At 39.7% G+C, this 22,514-nt stretch overlaps 1 protein-coding gene and 1 long non-coding RNA gene across 5 annotated transcripts; one reads left to right on the top strand and one right to left on the bottom strand.

The window, feature by feature from the left end:
* Window positions 1–29: 29 nt before the first annotated feature.
* Window positions 30–1,081, top strand: LOC125562980. The gene is made up of 2 exons (XR_007308034.1): window positions 30–230; window positions 385–1,081. It is a non-coding gene; the product is annotated as an uncharacterized LOC125562980 (long non-coding RNA).
* Window positions 1,082–1,608: 527 nt separating this feature from the next.
* LOC5505959 (peptidyl-glycine alpha-amidating monooxygenase A) lies at window positions 1,609–21,526 on the bottom strand. Of its 4 annotated transcripts, none has more exons than XM_032374335.2 (21): window positions 21,372–21,526; window positions 21,049–21,254; window positions 18,925–18,979; window positions 17,212–17,299; window positions 16,658–16,758; window positions 16,208–16,291; window positions 15,410–15,464; window positions 11,821–11,894; window positions 11,194–11,277; window positions 10,642–10,718; window positions 9,669–9,719; window positions 9,527–9,579; window positions 8,583–8,773; window positions 7,301–7,478; window positions 6,652–6,774; window positions 6,209–6,281; window positions 5,188–5,345; window positions 4,602–4,687; window positions 3,982–4,167; window positions 3,039–3,136; window positions 1,609–2,252 (listed from the first exon to the last, which is right to left on the bottom strand). In XM_032374335.2, exons 2-21 carry the CDS (start codon window positions 21,247–21,249, stop codon window positions 2,148–2,150), a joined length of 2,121 nt encoding a protein of 706 aa, XP_032230226.2. In that variant the 5' UTR covers window positions 21,250–21,254; window positions 21,372–21,526; the 3' UTR covers window positions 1,609–2,147. The 4 variants fall into 4 exon arrangements, with proteins under 4 accessions (XP_032230226.2, XP_032230227.2, XP_032230228.2 ...); XM_032374336.2 differs by having other exon boundaries at window positions 21,390–21,525; XM_032374337.2 differs by lacking the exon at window positions 11,821–11,894 and adding an exon at window positions 14,581–14,648 and having other exon boundaries at window positions 21,049–21,499.
* Window positions 21,527–22,514: the final 988 nt, after the last annotated feature.

The raw sequence follows: 22,514 nt of genomic DNA, 5'->3' as shown, positions 1-22,514 counted from the left end.
TTCGGGGTCGGAATTCGCTTGTCTGGCAGAACTCAGGAAATATCTTACAAGTTTTTCAAATATCTTGCAAGCAGCGTTTTTATGACCGTTTTTTTACTTTTTTTTGTGCACAAGTCCAAGGGCCTACCTACACACACTCGTTGTAAACCATTTAGTTTTATTTTCGGTGGTTCCCTGTTCAATTAGACGATATTTTCGTTTCGTAAAACCCAAGACGGCGGACGAAACTGGTGAGCTCGATACATCATTTCATGAAATGAATTTGGATGGTCTGAATGTTCTGGCACTCGTTTGAACTCATACTGCTCTGGTTGGATTGTATTTATCAAAAATATACACTTTCAGAGATATAGTTCGAGCACATACTGTCTTTATGTTCCCTAGAAGAAGCTCTAGAGCGAGGAAGCCACTATTCGCACATGATCTTACGCCGAATTCCAAACTCCAGGAAAGTATTTAGGTTATTTCTGCAGTTGTCATGTGCACATGGAATTTTACAGGCAAGAAATGCAGTATGGATAGGTCCTTCTTCGTCTGTGAAAATTCGTAACATTTTGCTCTGCGCCGATTTCGTCTGCCATCTTGGATCTGTAATCTGCCAGTCGTTATTTTTTTCTGTCTTCGCTTCAGGATTCCTGTGGATGTCCGCGCAACAGCAAATAACGACTGGGTACGAGTCTGGGACAGGACGACTTTCCACCTTGCCTAGCCTCAGGTATCGGTATAGGGAAAGTCATGTAAAGCGTAGCCTGTTGGGGGCTACATCTTGCTATCTTCCAATGACTGCAAACTTCACCATTACACAAAATATAACCGTTATTGAAACCCTTAGTTTTTATTGACCTGTTTATTTTATTTACATAAGATGATATGTACTGCATACCATGAGCTCTAAAGATAATACACAAATAATAAACAGTTGCGGAGCTAAGGGCAGAATCTTCCAACAGTGCGCGAGTCACTTGAAGTCCTTGTTTTGTCAAGATACCAATTTTTGAAAGTCATGTCGGTGTCTAGAGGCGGAAAATGCTACTTTTTTTTATTTACTTTACAGTCGACTATCTCTAAAACACGGTAAATTTTTCTCCCATTAACTGCGAATGTTCTTTTTACCCTAAATAAATTTCTCTATATTTTTACACCCGATATGTCGAATATTTATTTATTTCCCCTGTCAACTGTAACTCGGGCATACAGTACTTTTAATCTATATTATAATAGCATCAGGTGCTGCACAGGCTTTGTGTATGCTCATTCATTCAAACTCTGTACAAAAATAAATTTGTTCTTTTTGTAAGGATTCAACCTAAGGGGGTGTTCAGTAATTACTCCGAGGGGGGGGGGGGGGGGGGTGGGTGGAGGGAAGATATTCCCTCAAGACACCTTAAAATTTCAGAGCCCCCCTTTCATTGTAAACATTTTTTTCGGTGCCCCCCCTTATAGAACCCTAAAATTTTCTTTCTTCTTTTCCTTAGAGGACCTTTTTTTTCAGAGCCCCCCCTTTTGGTGGTTAAAAATTTTCGGAGCTCCCCTTAATATATTCCCTCCCCCCCCCCCCCCCCCCCCCCCCCTCGGTGTATTTAATGAACACTCTCTAAATAAATTAAATGTATTTGTAACGTAATGTTTAATTGCATGTAAAATTTACAGAGCCCCTAAGGATACCAATTGTTCGGCACCCTTAGAGTCAAATTCTAATTTAGAGATACCACCACCGCCCAGCGGTCTCCTGACAGAAATACAATAATCTTGACAAAAATGGGAAAGAATCTTGACAAACATGGGAAACAATCTTGACAAAAATGGGAAATAATCTTGACAAAAATGGGAAATAATCTAAAGAAAAATGGGAAATAATCTTGACAAAAATGGGAAATAACTTGACAAACATGAGACATAATCTTGACAAAAATGGGAATCTCACCTTAAAAACGTAAACCCTGCGATCATTGCAAAAATAAGGAAAGAAGAGAAGGGACTGGGGAAGAAAAAAGTTGCCCCAGTCTTTCCCCGGGAAATGACTGCGCGGTATCTAAATATCTAAAATATCACCTCCCCTACCCTCCCCCCCCCCCCCTCTCCCCCAACACACACACGGCCTGCTTTGTCGTTTTACTGGATTCGAAGTTGTTTAGAAGTCGCTTGGATTATTTACGTGCTTTGAATTTCAATATCTTGTTGTTGCCAATCTCGGCAACGTAGACGGAACCGCTAGCATGGTCCCCTGTGACGTCATGCGGGGTGTCGAATACCTGTGGAAATAGCACATACAGCCTTTAGCCTCTCAACAGGACTGGATGTAGGGTAAGGTTAAGGAGATAGGGCCAGTCCATGGGGTCTTACAAGAAGTACTAGCCCATGATTTTGAAAAGAGAGAAGGGTATCAAGCATCGGCCTAGTGGGGGAATATGTTTTAAGGCTAAATGCCATATAGACGACTCCCTTATATACCTTATAGTAACGGTTGGTAAGGGCAAGGGTTAAGGCTTAGGGTTGTCATTTATCGGTTTATATAAGGTAGATAAGGTTTCCTTCTATATGGCATTTAGCACGGAATTATATACCCAGCGCCAACAAACGACTTTCACTGAGAAGTCACGTGATTACTAAGAAGTCACGTGATTATTTGAGTGCCAAATTCGAGCCAAAATAAAGACAGAAATGGCTGCGCCCGTCACTCCAGAGAGCGACAAAAAATGAAAACAAGACCTTTCTAGAATGGAAATTTTCTATCTGATTCGTAAGCGCGACAACATACAAATGAAAATAATGGCGAAGTAGTTGATAGCAATTTCGGCCCCTAGAAAAGTCTCAGATGAATCAAAGTTATAAAATGGTCTTAATACTGACAAAAATGTGTACTTTTAGCAAAACGAAGAGGAATCGCTGATATTCCATAAACGTGCTGCGAAGTAAATGAAATGAGCTCAAATAGAAAGATTAATGGACAGGGGGAGGGTGAAAAAGAGCTTTTAAGATTATATTTTTTAAAAAGAGATGCATTTCATTGCATTTGGTGTTGATGTTTTGTCTCTTACCCCTTCTGGCTTCCACACATCAGTGACTATCTTGGATTTCAAATCGTACGTCAAGCCCTTGGCATTTGGACTTCCGGTGACGAGGTGGATAAATCCACCTTGAAATAAAAACAAGTGATCGTCAGTAAAAATTAAATGTAACAAGAATTCACGATTCGAGACTAAAGCATGGATACTAAACATTTATAGCTGTTATGTTTACATTTTTAAGGTTGAAAATGTTTATTGGAGAAATAGCATGGAGGAGTGCAAGTGACCCTCCTACTTTATAGCCGAATTCTTCCTTGCGCGACCACGAGAAATTCTTAACCCATTTCTCGTCTGGAAATAGCGCGTGGTCAATCATACCACCGTGACCAATCAATTATCTGTGTGCAGTCAAATTGCTTATGACGCCATCGATTGGTTTAGACGGCTGATTGACTACGCGCTATTCCCAAACGAGACAAGGAGTTCGAATTCGCCGAGGTCACGCAACAACGAATTTTGCTATAAAGAGAGTACTTAGGGTAGTTGTGACGCCACCTTTCCCCTTTTTACCTTTGGTTGTGTCCCAACACATCCTAAAGGTTCTACAACTCAAGTCGACAACCTCGCTACGATGCTCTACTACGCCAGTTGTAGCGTGTAATTAAGGACTAAGACATGTCGTAGGCAGGTCGTATACGACTAAACTGTCTAAATCGGCGGTGGTACACCCAGCAAGGTGTGTGTGGTGGTGGTGGGAGGGGGGGGGGGGGGGAGATAGGAATTTCAAAGTTAAAAAGTCCAGGTAACTCAAGACTTCAAAATCGAGTCTTCGGGGGCTAAAGATAGAATATAAAATAAATGAAAATAGAATCGTACTCTAAAGTGTTTCGCTGCATATGTTTAGTAATTCAAAAGCGCCAAAAACTAGTTGACACATCACAGAGTTCAGCTTGCTTCAAACCAGTCTTCTCACCATCATTGTAGTGTATAGCGAATACTCTGCCTCCGAACATCTCCGATTTGTATTCGGCAGTAATCGTTCCAGTTTCGGGATCACTTGCGAGAATCCGACCGTTCTCTCGGTCCGCAATGTAAAGGATTTTGTTCTTGTGGTCCATGGAAAGGCTGTGTGGTATGGTCATGTGATGTGGAAGGGGAACTGGGAATAATACAGAAACAGCAAGAATTCACTTTTATGTGAAATACAATGGATGTCAATACAATAGATGCAATGAAAGTCTTCAAACTGACTTATGCTGAAATTGCAAAAAATATTTGCAAAATAAAGATCTTATATCATACAATAACTCATTTTATCCACATTTTGTTATTTACTTATCTTAATGGTATTATCTAGTCTAAATTCCCAACAGAAAATAGAATCTGGGAACGGCGGTCTTTCTAGATACACGTAGTCTCCACTTTGTCGAACTGGAGTATTTTTTTTTCTGAGAGAAAAACACCGTTTTTTATCCATTTTTCCCCGGTAATTGTAAATTTCGCCGGGTAGGAGGGGCTGTGGAAAAATAACCCCTGCTGGGAGGGCGGGTATGCGAATCACACAACACACAATGCGAGATAAGACGGATTTACCAGAAGCATGAAACTTGGTTTTGTAGGACGATGAGGAATACGGCTTTCCATTTTTATCAAGCTTCACAACACGTTGATTGCAATATCTGTAGAAAAAATACTCTTTCAGATTTCATCATATTTCATAGTGTCATGTAAAAAAGAAACAAAAACAAAAAAATTCCATGCATTTAACGGGCCGTTTCCCAGACGATGGATTCCATGCATTCAAGGGGCCGATTCCCAGACGATGGATTCCATGAATTCAACGGGCCGTTTCCCAGACGATGGATTTTTATCGCGAAAGTGATCAAGGAGTATGTTTTTAGCCGTCCCCACATGTCTCTTACCAAATTACTGCATTTCAAGCTCTTTTACCAGGTGTTAAGCTTCATCGTAAAACGAGCTAAAGGTTTTTAAAATGTGTACGACGTGTAGTGTAAACACCTAACCCCGAACTGCCCCAAGCCCCACGCTCGAGTTCCACAGGGCCCCCATCATCTGGTAAACGGCGTCTGCCCACGTAACCACCCCTGGATACGTCACTGATCATAGTGCGCATGATCAGGATAACATTAAAATGCGCTGGCGACTGGCGCAATCTTACCCATCGGCAATAAAGATGTTGCCTTCCTCGTCTACCGCCACGTCTGTAGGCTTGCAAAATTGGATTTTCTCTTCAGAAAGTGTTGATCCTGGTTCATATTTCGTACCAAGAACCATACTCGGTGGCCCGTCAAACCTCCCTGCATCAAACTTGAACACCTACGACAGAACCCACAGATTTTAACTATAAGTAAAAAGGGAGTCCTCAGGCAGGTTAGCTATCAAATAAAATAACGCCTGGCAAACTGAGGCAAAAACACATATAAAGGCTAGAATCCTAGTTGATTGGGCCACCCTCGAGGCGAGTTTAATTTTGCGCCGGTTATGTTTCTGAGATCGTACGAAATCACTTCGGAAAGGAGTTCAGTTGAGTTGTGTTTTAAACAACAAACTCTTACCAATCTCCTTTTGGTTTCTCTACGTCTCGACGTTTCTGATTGGTTACTCTACCTGGTGTACGTTTCTTATTGGTTACTCTACCTAGTGGACGATTCTTATTGGTTTCTCTAACCTGGTGGACATTTCTGATTGGTTACTCTACCTGGTGGGCGTTTCTTATTGGTTTCTCTAATTGGTGGACGTTTCTCATTGGTTACTCTACCTGGTGGACGCTCCCCATTGGTTACTCTACCTGGTGGGCGTTTCTCATTGGTTACTCTACCTGGTGGACGTTTTTTATTGGTTACTCTACCTAGTGGACGATTCTTATTGGTTTCTCTAACCTGGTGGACATTTCTGATTGGTTAGTCTACCTGGTGGGCGTTTCTTATTGGTTTCTCTACCTGGTGGACGTTTCTTATTTGTTACTCTTCTTGGTGCACGTTTCTTATTGGTTACTTTACCAGGTGGACGTTTCTCATTGGTTACTCTACCTGGTGGACGTTTCTCATTGGTTACTTTACCAGGTGGACGTTTCTCATTGGTTACTCTACCTGGTGGACGTTTCTCATTGGTTACTTTACCAGGTGGACGTTTCTCATTGGTTACTCTACCTGGTGGGCGTTTCTCATTGGTTAATTTACCTGGTGGAGACCGACGTCTGTAGCCCACATGTTTCCATGTTGATCGAAGGACAAGCCGTGCGGGAGAACAAACCTGAACAAACGCGACAGATATATCATCATATGAGCTTTGTCAATGAAACAACAGAGCGTGCTTATTTTAGTAAGAATATCCAACGGGCTGCACAACGTACGTAAATACACCGTCTAGGCAATAAGCCAGGGGATACCTGACATCCTTTACGAAGCTTTAGTACATCAAATGGTTTGCGACGATGGAATTTCCGCGTCATGTAGAAGCTATCAGAAGATCTCACCACATTGGATTGATGCACCACAGAATGAAAATACCGAACATGTTTTTGTAAGACAAAAATACCAGCATGCCTTGAGAGGTTTAGAATACCCAACATGCCTTGAAAGGTTAGAATACCCGGCATGCCTAGCTATGCAAGACTACCTACCCTGCTTTCGAACCCTCCTCCCTCATGACGAGTCCGGACTGAGGGTCAAGCCACAGTAGAACGTTTGTTTTTAGTGGCTCTCGGAGTTCTTTCCGTAATACATCAGTATTCTCATAAAATGTGCTAAAACAATACATACATCAAAAGTTATTCCTGCTAAACTGTTTAAAGGTGTAACGTAATTGCAGGGTATCATTTATCTTCTTGATGAGTTTAAGCCGCATTGTCACCAGTTTACTTCCTGGGGGTCGACGGAAACCTAACCAAAAAGAGACAAAATGATCAATCCGCGCTATTTAACGGTCCATCCGCTCTTTATTATCAGTCACACCCTCAAAGAAACTTCCAATAGACACACAATTTTAAAATATGTTTTCGCATTTTTTACCGTTAAAAATCATCAGAGATTGTTACGTAATCGACCGGTAGTAAACTGGTGACGTTGCCGCCTGAAGGTAAATGGCACACATCTAGAGTCAGGGGTGAAGGCAAGTCTCCATCCTCAATAAGGGTAGGTAGTTTAAAAATAACCGAAAATTCATTTATTCGTCATTACATGTCCCTTGGACAGTGACAAAATTCATTCACAGTTTTGTTAACAGTTTTGCTTGTGACAAAATTGTTCCAAATTTATTCCCTCTTATCTTACTTTCCATCCCAAGGTCTTCCGGCTCGATGAAGGATGGTGACATTTCCGTCTAAGTCTATAGCGACACCACTGACTTGTCCGATTGACAGTGTGGGGTCAGAGGGCCAGTGATCCTGCAATTCGAGGTGTGTCATACTGCGCTTGTATCCCGAGCAATCATCTGTAGAGGCGCACTCGACTGGAATAAAAAAACACTTAGGTTGGATGTGTGGTCATTACTGCGCAGATATAATCTTATGTAATCATCAGTGTTATATACCTATTTCAAACAAGGCTGCACTCAGAACCAGTGTATCGTAGCCCGTAGTGCTTCACGTGTATCAAGTAATTAAGCGAATAAGTGTAAATAAATACAAATACAGGTTTCAAAAGCTGTAGCATTCTCGTTCGTGTTCTTATGGACATTTGCATGGCTTTCAGATACAAGGATTCAGCCGTATATACGCTACCCATGAACCACCTCGCGATGTATATCGCTTATTGCCTCGGCTCTCGGTAATTAACTCTTACTTACAATAGGTGTGTATAGAATGTATTCACATTAGTTGTTGAGCTTTATGGTTTGTTCTTTCGTATACTTCAAATGATATTTATTCTTCAAATTCACATAGACCGAGATAACTCTGTCCTGAGGGGTACACCTGCCTTCTAGACCGAGACAACTCCGTCCTAAGAGTTATACCTGCCTTCTAGACCGAGACAACTCTGTCCTTAGGGTTATACCTACCTTCTAGACCCAGACAACTCTGTCCTTAGGGGTATACCTGCGTTCTAGACCGATACAACTCTGTCCTGAGGGTTATACCTGCCTTCTAGACCGAGACAACTCTGTCCTTAGGGGTATATACCTGCCTTCTAGATCAAGACAATCGGACCCCAAAGTTGACTCTTTGAGCATTAGGAAGGGTGGTTTTTGCACTACAGCAAATGTATGGAATTTTCACATGGAGAAAACTCGCACTGGCCCTAAGGTGGCTAAGGTCAAAGTCAAGACATTGTAAAGGCAAGCCCGATAGGGCGCCATTTAAAAAACAACCGGTCAAACCAGGAAAAATATTGCTGTTTATTTTGTACTCGATCCAGGATCAGATCTTCATCTCTTACATAGCTCCAAAAATATTTCGAAGCATTTTTATCTCTTCCTTTTGCTGCCATTTTTAATGTTCTGCCAAGTGTAGTCAACAATTTCCAACTTTTAAACTGCATTCTGGCTTCCGTCATTTAAACTAACAGCATGACATTTGGTGCTTTTGGATTGTTTTTTATTGTTGATTGGACTCACCGCCCCTCTTCATTTCCATTTTCCCTCCGCTCCCTGGTAGGGGTATATCTGATCCCGCGGGAAAACTGGACAAGAGTTCCGACTTGGCATAGCCGCATGAGTCCTCAGGGGAGTATTCACTGCGTGCGGCTTCGTTAGGGTCGTAGTAGAACATCATGTAGAAGTTACACATCTCATCTTTCATCGTGGCGCTATGACAAACAAGCGTGAAAAAAAAAAAACTTCGATGGAGTGCGTGTAATGGCAGCGCGGTATCTGGCAGAGGCGCCCCTAAGCTGTTCAATGTAGTTTCAGAGAGGGCAATAAGAAATTGCAATAAATGCCAAACAACATTGTGTAATCCCCTTATGTTATGCAGAATAGAGTGAAAAAAAACTTGTTTTAATGTTGCTTTAATCAGTATCAAGGGCTTAATGTCAAACAAGGCAGTTTCAAGACTCTGTACTCTTCCTATCCACTGTGATGCTAGTAAAACGTTGGCTGTGTTTTGACTATTTTGATAGATGGGTCTAAGAAAGCATTCATTCAACAATAAGAATACTGTTACCTTCCTCTACCCCCCCCCCTACCCACCACCACCACCACCAAAAAAAGACATACAAATACATTATTCCTTGTGCTTTATGTTGAAACGAAAATGATGATGATGATAATAATGATAATGATGAAGATGATGCTGATGATAGTGATGATTATAATAATGTTGATGACAACGACGACAATGATGTTGAAAATAATGGTGGTGGTGGGCTTTAATGAGGGCTTTATTGCAGGGGCGTAGCCAGGGGGTGGCCCAGGGGCCCCGGTCCCCTTCTAGCAGCCAAAAATACAGTAAATGTATGAGACATTATCTGAATTACAGGAGAAAATGCCTTGAAAGAGTCTCTTGGGCCTTCTCCTGTTAAAAACCCTGGCTACGCCGCTGTAATGAGTATTGCACTCACCCAATGTATGTTATTCTGTCTTTCTTCATCGTGTTGTACGTGCACCGAGCAGCCTGGGAGTAAAGTAATGAAATGATAATGATAATAAAGAAAATGAAGATATTTTGGGCAGCTTAAGTATATCGATAGATACAAGGCTCACCAATGTGTCACCATCTTTGATGTCAACCTCTTGTTTAATTGGATAAAACGCCTGAAAAATGGATCGGTTTCAGGTAAAACTAATACCAATAAAAACAATCTTACTGACATATGAATAAATATCAAATAAAAATACATATCTTAGTGGTACTTTACTTCGCGTCACTTAAATTTCTCGATGATAGTGATGATTATAATAATGTATTAATTAAAATTAAAGATGTAAATGTATTAATTAAAATTAAAGAGACCGACATGACGGAAAAACCTGGAAAATTCGCAATTCGAGAAGACACAATTTCTTACAATGGCCATCGGTTCCTTGTATTCCGGACTGATTTTTGAAACACAAATAACTTGAGGCCGAAATGCACATACCCAGATTTTTGCTTTTTAAGATATTTTTTCCTTGATCATCCTTGCGCTATGTATGAGCTCAGGGACGAAAAGCTCAAATTTCAGTGACACTTAGAGCAGAAGTCGCATTTGATACTTTGTTTGCTATTACTCACTAAGTACTTAGATAAATTTTCAGCCTTATTAGATGTGAAATGAGCTTATTTGAAGCGTTAAGTCATGTTTTTCCGTCATGTCAAGAGACGCATAATTCAACCTTCCATTTTCATTTTTCCCCGTGTTTCTCGTTTTTCCAAAAATTGATGAGACGATTACGACTACCATTTAAATATGTTTAAAAATAGCGTCTTTAGTAATTTTGGCATATTTTTTAAGAAGATAGTTTTGCCCCCGACATCGCGAAATTAAAGTATCACGAGATATGCAAACCCTTTCTCCGCGAAATGCCCGCAATATATAAGGCCAATATGGTAATATCCTGAAAAAAAGCGATAATATTTTCTCGTTGTCTTGTCTTTGCAATTAGCTCCACTTAGGAATGGCGAGGCTTACTCGCATCTCAATCAGAACAAGCACACGTGCAAAAGAGTGGTACCGCTGATCTGATGGTCACGTACCTGTGGGCGCTGAGGGTCACCCTTGCCGATCAAAGTCCATTTTCCGTCACGAACTCTGTATCCGGTGATCACACTCCCTATGATAAGAGGACCTTGTTACTTCGTCATAATATATGGTTGGGATGATGCAGTCCATAATGCAGTCTGGTTTTCAAGTCCTTTTCAAGGAACAGTTACTAAGGGTGCGTATTAAAAGATACGCGTCACCCAGAGTGCGTAGTTTAGTCACTCAGGTATCGTACCACCTAGTTACATGGTGGAATGCATAAGATATTCCGTGGCCATTAAGTGACTGCATGACCTACCTATCAAAAAGGCGTAGTAAAAAGCCCCAGAAGCCGAAGGTCTGCATAGTTGCTTTGTTGTGTTAGCTACCTAATGAATCGGCGTGGACCCGGAAGGCAAAGGGGTGTGGTTGACTTATTGAGTGACCTACCTGGTGAAAGGGTGTGTCGAAGGTCTGCATGGTTGCCTTGTTGTGTTTCCTACCTAGTGAATGGGCGTGGACCAGGAAGGCAAAGAGGTGCATGGTTGCGTTGTTGTGTTACCTACCTAATGAATGGGCGTGGACCCGGAAGGCGAAGGGGTGCATGGTGGCCTTGTTGCTGTACGCGCAGCCCATATCCAGATGTGCAGCTAAACAACAGACAACGCAAATTCACATTTTCAATTACAGCTACATTATTGCTTAACGCATGTTAACATAGACTGAATACCGAGCCCTTCAGATATCTATCGTCCAGTGACGCTCAGCGAAAACCGTCACTGGGCGAGAGGAGTCTGGAGGCTCTGGTACCCAGGGTAGGGTTAAAACCGAGATACGCAGTATTCTAGGTTATAGGATATACGTGGAAATTTAAGACTTATTATTATATACGAGAAAATAACCAGAATCTAATTTAATGACACGTTGTAATCTGTGGGGTTTTTTTTATAAAAAGAGGGTCAGAAATAAGGCGGAAGAGCGAAATGGAAAGCAGAAAATAGCTTTTTACAGAGGCGAGAAAAACTATAGCAAAAAATACAAATATACAGCTAAACACGTCGAGGGAAAAAGCGTATAGAAAGAGGATACAATTAAAACACGTATTTGGAATAACGGTAGAGGCACAAATACTATAGAAACTTAGGCAGACAAAGACATGGGCAATATGCAAGAACAGACAGAGAAAGACAGACCTTGTTTATGCGGAAGAATTGCAGAGTTGTCGTCATCGACTGACATAAGAAGAATGCCCGCGAGAAGAGGAGGTCTGGGCCGAGAAAAAGGAGAACAGAACAAGAAAGACAGTTTAATTACTCGATATTGCAATATAACCTTTTTTTTGAGGAGGGATTTCCCCTCCGGATGCCTGGAGTAAAATTGCCGCCAAGAACTTCGGTCTGGAAAGTAAACTCACGAATCAATATTGCTTTAATTAAGGAAGAGAGATGGCATATAGTTCCCTGTGAACTTCTGGTACATCTCTGCTAAGCGATTTCGGGTCTACAACATAGCTTTGTTTATAATTTTAGTAGGTAGTTCTTTTAAAAAGGTTTACGGAATGTCCTTTAGATACTCACGATTAAAACGGGAGTAAATCTTTTATGTCTATACTTAACGTTTTTTTAGGCTTTCAATCCAACTTTTAAATTGTTTTAATATAGGTTATTTGCCATCGAAAAGTTTAGCATGTTTAGAGGTGAGTATGAGATAGATCAAGCTGAGTTTAGATTCAGGGTTTAAGCATTGAGTTTATAGTTTAGGGAGAGTTTATAGTTTAGGGATTTAGAGAAAATATTTACTAAACAGAATTTGTTCTATATTTACTCGCTGATTCAAACTGTCTTCAAATAGACTTCGCGAATTCTTCTAATTTTGTTATCACAATATCTGGTTAAATATGGTGATTTGATGCGATTGTAAATATTCTTGGAACTCTGGCCAATTATTTCTTCTAAACTGCTCAACCGCTTTCAGCTTCTGTCATTCAAGTATTGAAATTACACTTGGCGCTTTTGGATTGGTCAGAGCCTTACGGAGAGGTGGCGCTATAGTTATTACCTAATAAGGACCTAGAACCTGTAAGCCCATTTACGTAAGAACCTATTTTAGCCTGAAATTTGAAACTGGTTCTTTAAGAAAGATTCTTATAGAAATAAACCCTAAAATATATTCATGCAAAAAAAAAACATGACTCAAAAGTAGTGAACTAGAATATGTATACACTTCTAAATTTGGTATAAATAATGTTTGAAAACCTTGTAAATTTTCATTACATAGGGATACGCCCTGTGTTTAGTGATTGATGATGGCATTAAATTAATATACATACCAGGTGGTATGTTATACCATTCACAGGTGTATAATAAAATAAAAACTTATTACCTCATTAAATAAGAACCTATTTAAGAACCTGCGTAGCCTAAAATTTCACTAACCTGTTTAGGCTAAATTTGAAAATAATGGGTTCTTATAAGCGGGTAAGTACTGCATTGGAAACCATTCCAGTGCTGGCCAATGAAAACGCTTCAAGATTTTTGAATGACGGATGCCAGAAGCGCTTTAGCTGTTAGAAGTCGTCGACGAGAGTTCTCAAAATATTGAAATACGCAGTGATGCTAAAGCATGTAAACATATCGCCCCTCGCCTGTCTTCCAATACACTCTTCTCTTATAAGAACGTCTAATTTTCAGTTGAGACTGGGCCGTTCATTATTTTTGGAGCATTTGAGTGCTGAATATATTCTTAACGATGTTCTTAAATTTTAGTGTATATAAGAAAATAATACCCGATGAATTATTAGGAAGAGAATTACACTTAATGATCAGTAGCAATAATAACGTTGTTACCACTGTATGAGCACAATTTGATTCTGCATTTTAGAACGCATCAGGACTAGAAGATAATATTTTTTCCTGCTATCTGAGCCTCGGCCTGTTCTTAGCATGTTCTTTTAATTTGGTGAAATCTCAGCCTGGACGTCTTTTTAAAAAAGGCTCTTATAAAACGAGAGTGTAAACTTCATTGCTTGCAACGAGAAATAATATAAATGCCGCAGTGTTAAAAAGGCAAATTTGGATTTATATACTATATTATATAAAATATATCATTTAATTTTATATATTCAAATATCTAAATTTATATATTTTAATATATTCATTAGGTATGCACATATTTACAGTGCGACGCGCGCTACCGTGGCCACTTTGATAGGTTAAGATTAAATAAATATAATAAATAGTTAAGATTAGAATAATGTTTAGACTTATATGTTGCACGTTTAAAGTATTGGTTTATCTCTTTTTTAGGCTAATTCAAAATGTATTTATCCGCACCGATTGTTGGCCAATCCATTTACAAGCTACGACTTGCCGGCGCCCTAGATCCGGTACTTGAAGACGAAAACAGGCCCGATACCAAAAGTCAAGTTAAGCAGCGTCACATGTCTGAAGTCGGACGGACATCAAAGAAACATATTTAATATATAAATTATATATATAAAGGCAAATATTAGCCTTTTCACGTGCAGAATTGTCGGGCCGATTTTGCTGACGTTCCGACCGACTTCTAAAAAAAAACCATGCCACTTTCAGACCGAAGACAGGGCACTGAAATAATCGCTGCTTGTAAAAATGATTTGGCCTGGTGCACGTGAATACGCTTTATGCATATTGCCATCGAAGCTGGTCCTTGCGGCAGCTGTGAAAAGCTATTTTTTAACATCTTGAATGCATTTGATCTGACTTGTTTCCAAAAATCGTTTTTCTTTTCTAGCGTTGACACTAGTCGTGACTTGGCTAGGCAACAGTTTCTATTATTAAACATCCAATCCACAAGCTTTTACTTATTGCAAAGGACTGAGCCAAAAAGTCACACTCGTTGAAGCTACCGGAATAACAAGAATCGATGAAACAAAGAATTTAGCGATTTGGTTTTACGGGTTTATTTTCGGTAACCTTTCATGGCGGGTGGGATGACGCCGTATCCATTAGCGAGAAGGTAAATGGCCGCGCGATAGGGCTGTCTGGTTAGAACAAGCAACGCATCAATGGGGTTTTTCCAACTCTTACATCACAGTCACAGTAAATAGTTATGATAAAAGAGACAACCATAAAAACAACATCAACAACAGTAATCATGGAACAATGATAATAGTGCGACAGCGAAAAGACGACAGCAACAGCAACACCATCATCATCAACAACAACAACCACAATAACGGCCACAATATCACCAATAATAATAACAACAACAACATTATCATTAACAACAATAACGATAATAACAAAAACAATATAAAAAACATAAGGCTTATCAAAAGCACGGTCATTATCAAAACAACATCAACATCAATTCCGAAATAAAGGACACTAAAGACAGCATCAACAATAACAACAACATCATCAACAACGACAATGACAACAACAATCACAAGCACAGCCACCTCCACAATAACAACAACAACAACGACGACGGAAAGACGACCAAAATAACGACAGCAAGGATAACGACAATAACGAGCACAACATACCAACAGCAACTGCCAGACAACAACAACAATAACAACAACATGGACGGCAAAGCGACAACAATATAAACAATAACGAAACCACAATAAAAACACGAACAACATCGACAACAAGGCGACGACAATAGCAACATCCATGAGAATCACAATAACAACAAAATCGATGACAAAGCAAACACAATAACAACAATATCAAACACAGAGCTACCACGATCATAACAACAACATGGACGACAAAGCGACCACTGCGTGTTTACCTCATGTGTGTTGTCTGGAGGGTAACTCCTGAGCTGTCGTGAAGCTTGGGATTTTCTGTACAAAATGAAAAAAAATTCCAAAAGAAATACATTGTAGAAAACTTCAGGTCAGAATTTTTGCTTCGCTTACACGCAAGTATGCTTCTTTTCCACCCTTGTTAAATACAATAGTTAGAATAGTATTTTATAGTATTGAGTGTTTGAGATAAAATCGACGAAATTGTTGTTTTGGCTTCAGTAAAAAAACGTTTCCTTAATGACAGTAGGACTCTAACATCATAAGGCGCTGAGAATATCCCATTCATGACATCACAGGCCCGTAGCAGGGGGTGAACACTGGGGGCACGTGCCCCCCACCCCCTATCTTCAAACATTATAAGGAAATGACCAGGAGGGGCGTGACTGTGCCCCCAGTATTTTTCTTAATGTATTGTATTGTGCCCCCCCCCCCCAATCTTACGTGTCCTGCTACGGCTCTGCATCAAAAAGCGCTACTTGTAAGAAATATAGATCTAGGTCTTAAAAAGCGCGAATAGTATTGAGACTGTCTCTTCTTAGTGCGTTGAGAGACGGGACGACGCCCAATACAAGGACTTAATCCAACAACGCAATATATTAACAGACGCGGGTCGTCTTGGCTGAAAGGCGGAGAAGCGAATCTTGTACTAATCAACTATCGCGACTATTAATAAAGTTATGCGCAAACGTTAAACGCTTGACTTACTGACAAACATGCTCTCGCGTATCTCTGCTTTACTAAAAAACTTTCCAACATGCTTTCCTGTATCTCTGACTTACTGACAAACTTGTCCACGTGGCCATAATGAACTTGTAGTACCAGGTACTTGACAGAGGAAGCTTGGCCTACTTTAAACGCGACTCCTGAAAAAGAAAGAAGACAAAAAAAAATGACTTATGATATAATTTTAGTTCGCGCTACCATCGTACGCGAATGTGAAAGCAGATTTTTTAGTTTTAATAAAAAAAAGTATTTTATGCTAAAAAAGTTCGCTCTAGAAAAACCATGTATACCTACTGCTTCATGTTTCAGGATAAGTTCAAACATCCTGTTATCCATGAGCATTTTCAATGCAAATTAATGCAAATGAACCAGGTGCATTGTTTTATCTAATTTGCATTCATTCGCATTGAATACGGCTCATGGAAAATACGACGTTTGTGCATGACCTCGATGAATGTGTGAACGCAACAGCAACGAGGTAAAATGCTCACGTGAAGACGACTAACCTTTCGGGAGGTTCAGTTTTGGTGCGTTCCGTCCCCACGCGTACATGATCCTCTCTGGTGACCCAGACGCGCACACGCCGACTCCCATATCTCCACAATTCCTGCAATGAAAAATGAAAAAGAACTTTTTGACAATCCATCACTTACGAGGTCTGCATTCTAATCCGACAAATGTCCTCTCCGAGAAGATCTGAGGAGCCTGAACCCTGTAGGTTTTTTTTAAAGATCCAAACAGAAGTTTTTTGGGGGCTCAAATCAGGGCCAGCGGATGGTCGTTGAAAAGTACATGCGAGCAAAAGCCACCAGAAGAAAAAGGAATAGTTTGCGAATCTTGAAATGTGAGTTCGATCTGGCTTTGAAAAATAAAATCATGCCAGCGAGTATTGCTAGGACTAATTCGGATTATTTTGAATTACCCCGAGGTTACCCCTAGCGTTTCAGTTACCCCTAGCATTCGAGCTACACCGCGTGTTCTAATTACTTCCAGTGCTCGAGTTACACCTTGGATTCGAGTTATGGACGGCCAACTGTAAAGTAATCGCTGGAATACATACCAGAAGCCTTCCTTGCTAGCGGGAGTCGAGCATCCAAAGAGTAACATGTGATGCGCTGTGTGCATCTCGGCATGGGGTTCATAACCAACTGCAAGGGAATAAAGAATACATGAAAAAAAACCCTAGAAAAATCACTGCCTGATTTTTCTAATAGAATAAAAACACAACAAATACTGAAAGAGAAAGGCTCGTTAGTAATTCTTTATAGTGTTTTTTTTATTTTACTCGTTAACTACTGTTTTATTTTATTTATCGGTAATCGATTTAAAGCTATTTTTAAATAAACATATAAATAAACATTTAAATAAACATATAACATATTAATAAAACATATGAACTGTGAACAGAACTTTCCAATATATTTAAAAAAATAACCGATGCTTTTTCTTAAAATTTACGGAGAGACATAACTTATACTCAGCCATGATGGGCATCATAGTGGCAACAAGTCTAAACTGACCATGTATTTTTTTTTGTTCGCATACTCCATTTTCTACCTTTGTTTTGGGCAACATTGCGTTATCTTTCAATTTTTTCATATGTTAAATAACTTTCAATGGGTTACCGATAATTAAAATAAAACAGTAGCCCATCAAATACGGATGATTCAATAATATTATCCGAAACCATCAATGAAATCGGACGAGATTTGAGAGTACTTGACGTCGATTTTATAAATGTGGACTTTAGAAGCACACTAGCATACACACATTGGCACCAGTCGGGCCAAGACGGGACGCTAGCACAGTCTATTACCCGTGCAGTTCGGCAACCATGGACAGCTGTTTCGTCCTTATTAGGACTCGTCAGCATGGCATAGCCGGTTTGCCTCAGTTAAACTTCATCGGCAAAAGAAACTGCAGGGCGACTTCGACTCGAACGAAGTGCTTTAAACCACAGCTCAGATCCATGTGGGATCTAGAGCTGCGACGATGCTATAAAGAATTACTTTATAAGATCCGCATCTATTATGCGCATGTACTTTTAATTTGCGTGGTACGTCAAGAGTTGTAAATTTTTTCACGGATTCACGGAAAAGGTGTGTGTATCCCATAGCAAGAATCACAATATATACAGCACTTTAAACTTAAATCTCAGCTATCACTCCTGTGGTTATCCTGTGGTTTCGGATAAAAGCTAGGCTGCGTAGCAAGTCCAAAGGCCCCCAAAGTCCTCCAAAGGTTTGGGAAAGAAGAGAGGAGACAAGGGGCGCTCGCGCGAGGGAGAGGGAAGGATGCATTTACTCCATCCTTCTCTCCAGGCGAGCGGGTTCTCTCATTTTCCCAAGCCCTTTGCGCTTGCTCACAGGCCAGATAAAAGCCAAAACGGCGATTTGCAAATACCAATTGTACGATCTAGAAACCATGAATCTCAATGAATTTCTATACAAATGCAGATAAATGTGTATTTATCGTTCAATGGTTAAATATACAATCAATAAATCGTCTCAGAGTACAAGCGGACGCAATATAAATATAATCACATTGACATTTTCACCTACACATTTGTTTCGCGGGGGCGTATAACGCTTTCAACGTCTTAATCACCTTTATTCTTACGAAACACTAGTACTAATAAGCATCTTTTGGTGCCCGTCCTGTCATTCACTATTCACCCAGCTGTCTTGTACAACTGCGACATGAATGCCGCTCCCGTCACGAAACCCGATTACGGAAGCGATTGAAAACCGTCACGAGATAATACGCTTCTCACCTATGAATGCTTCATCTGACTTGACTGGGACGGCAGTGCAGAAATATGAGTCGTGCTAGAGAAAAAAATACAAGAAGAAAATTTATACAAATAATTTTAAGTGTTATGCTACCATCAGCTTTCTGATCTCAAAAACTACACGCATCTTTTTACATGCTCAACTCACACCTTTCATCCCACCCACCCCCCTCTCACCCCGATCAAGCAAGAGTTTGACGGTGTTATGGGGCTGGCGCCAAGCTTAAAAACACAGGGGCACTTCGTATGCATTGCCTTATATGGGCATTGATGCCCATATTTAGAAGAGCTCCATAAAACATAGTGAAAAATGCAGATTCCTGCCAATTTGAGACTCGAGGCAAAAATGTGTCAAAAAAAACTTTATCGCTTGGTCAAATCTTTATCGCACAAGCCTTGAAAAGCCCTTAGACCCAGGCCTCCAAGAGATTGGTCGAGCGAGTTTTAAGGTCACCCAAATATTGATATAAATCAGTAAATATAGTTGGTGCACACACACTACGGTCCGGCAGTCCGAAATAACCCTATGTTTCTCGTTGAATTTAGCTAATATCTATTCCAAAACAACGGTTATTTTATCCAAGTGGCAGCGTCTTGTTATTCTTGATAAAGATAGGTACATTCAGGGTAAGGAATTAAGAAATATCGCGATAAATATAAAGTTCTTAGTAGTGTACATCGTGCTCCAATTCTTAAGGGGGGGCCTTAAGTGTCGCACTTCAATCGATTTATAACCTGTATACGGGGTTGTAGAATGATGCAAAACTTTATTTCTTTATTCAACTTGAAGCGCTTGGCTATTTCAAACAAAAATGGACAGTTTTATGGGGAGATTAATTAAGTTTGAGGTATTATCGGGATTTACGCATTGCTGATTTCAGATAGCGTGTTGTCTGTTATTGTCATTATCTCGGGAGGTAAATATCCTGTATACAGAGTTTATAGAAAACGCCAAACACTAAATCTATTCAAAAGACAGCGCTTAGGTATTTCCAGCAAAGTTGTTTTGGAATAGATATGAGCTTAATTCGACGAGAAACATAGGGTTATTTCGGACTGCCGGACCGTTAGTTTTTTTAGGACCCCATCCGGCTGCCGGACCGTAAGTAGTCTCGCGCGCAGCCGTTCTCGTTGCGTGACCGACACAAAGAAACTGCACGGGAGACTAGACCGTTAGTCACTGCGAAAAACTAATAAGAGCGAGAGGTCGACAAGGGCATTCTTAAAAGACTTATGACATAAATTTTCCCATTAAGAAAGCAAGAACCAAAATAAATATTTAAAGTCTGATTTTAAATAAGACAGGAAATGTTGATTCAGGAATTATTATCTTTGCACGAATAAACCTGACTATACATTATTTTACTAGAAAGGTCAATTCAAACAGAGCGTGCTATGAGCAAACTAATCAAACTTGATTATAAAGTTAATTTCGTTAAAATGAGCTCCACACACAATACATCATGAATAATAGAATAATATTCTGTGCGGAGGGCCCAGCCAAAAATTCTATTCCAGCGTTTACAGCTGCTTTCCACTGAGCGGAACACAAATGTAATTTGCATACTGAATCGAAATTCACTTTGATGCTTAGTAAAGCATGACGCTTACATGAGCTCGAAACATTCATTTACTAAATTTTAAATGATATAACTTAGTTGCTTGGTTAATAGATAAAAAGAAGTCCATTGTTATATTTTTGTAGGAATTGTTGTGATACACGTCCCTGCTCTTGGCACAGAATGTTGACAATACAACGATTCCATTTGCCGTTGACTTGCGACAAGAAAAGAAATGATAAACACAAACTATAACATGCTGGGAAATGCCTCTAAACACTAGATTTTTTTAATAGATTACTGGGATTTCTCACAAGTTCTAGACAATAAATAAATTTAAGATTCCCGCAAAATTACTACTAGATAAAAACGTAATCATTTGCTATCGCTCAACGAAACTCAAATGAACACTAAAGTACACGATAATTTCAAATCGACTGAGCTTATTCCTTTATTTAACTAAGCAATAAAAGAACCACTAGACCAAGAGAAGGGTAAAGCGCTGTGGTTTTATAAAATCCAAAATGAGATTCCAATATTAACTGACCTTCAATGGCCGAACATTTGGCATTTTCATCTCGATTGTCGGTACGTCCTCGCTCATAGATCTTTGGTAGCCGGGTTGGTAGAGCTCGTCAAACCCGCGATTGAATCCATATTCACCATTCGTATTCTCGTAATTTTCAAAAAACCTTGCCTCAACAAAACACATCCCTAGCAGGATAATAACCCAGCTAAACAGCGCCATAGTTCCTGTTTTAAAGACCACCAAAAAGATCAAATTTAGTTTTGACCCCGCTTGAGCGAGGCGAACGTTCTTCTTCCGGGTTATGATTAACTTGGATGGTTTCAAGCTTCAAAATATCTAACCTAAAGGGTAACCTGCACCTTTGCCTATGGCTCGATGCTTGGTCACTTTTTAGTGTTTGCGGTGAGATCTTTTTCTTCGCTCCCTCCGTGTTAAAAGCAATACCAGTTGGTCTATAATTTATGAAAGCTCTGACGCTTCACCGGATAGCAGTGTTGTGGGGAGATATTTGATTGGTTCATTTTGATAAAACCACCCACCTGCCAAATGGCTTACTGAGTGGGCTACATGATTTCTTTTAACCAATATCATGCATTAGTTCAGAATTACCCCTTTTGTTCAGACATAAGCTAGAATCAGTCATTCTTAGAACTGCTAAATAAAATTTAGAATTCATGAATTTTGCGCTATTTGATTGGATGGCTCTATTCTAAAGACATTTGACCAATTGAAAATTACATCTGCCCGTAAGCAGGCAAACTAAATTATAAAACAAAAAAATAATAATAAAATAAAATTGCAATATTTAATTATGTTACGATGGTTTCATCTTTCTTTTAGCTATTGGTATTAGTTGTTTGTTATGATTTGCAAGATGTGGAGGGGTACGGCTGAATGAGTTGGGTGTTCATGAGCCAATTGTAAATCGTTATAAGTCGAGTGGAAAACGCGTGTTTCCATTGTTTTGAATGGTAGAGGAGGCTGAAAACAAAATGACGTTCATTGCAGTTTATCGTTTCGTGACATCCTTCGTTAACGATGGGGTGTAATGATGTAACAACAAACAACAAGTCGAAAATAGACAGCGAAGTTATACAGTACAGTGATAGAAATGAAAAAACAACAAAATTTCTTGCAATTTGAATGACAAGAAAAACATGGTTGTTTCTTCTTGTCCTTTTTTCTAACTTCACCCTTTTTTATAAGAACCTTTTTTTAGAAGAACGTCCAGCCTGAGATTCATCGAATTATAAGAACATGCTAAGAACATAACTAGGCTCACATAGCAAAATATTGTTTTGTTAGTGTGATGCTTTCAAAAATGCAGAGTCAAATTGAGTTCATAAGAACATCCTTAAGAACATCTTCAGCGTCAAAATGCTCCAAAAATAATGCCCAGCCTGAACTGAAAATTAGACGTTCTTACACTAAAAAGAGTGTACTACAATGAAACCCAATAGCTCAATCTCACTTGAGCTCCAATA

This window comes from Nematostella vectensis, chromosome 5 (assembly GCF_932526225.1).
Source record: "Nematostella vectensis chromosome 5, jaNemVect1.1, whole genome shotgun sequence".
In the NCBI taxonomy this organism is placed as follows: Eukaryota; Metazoa; Cnidaria; class Anthozoa; order Actiniaria; family Edwardsiidae; genus Nematostella; species Nematostella vectensis.
This window is presented reverse-complemented; position numbering and strand designations above follow the sequence as displayed.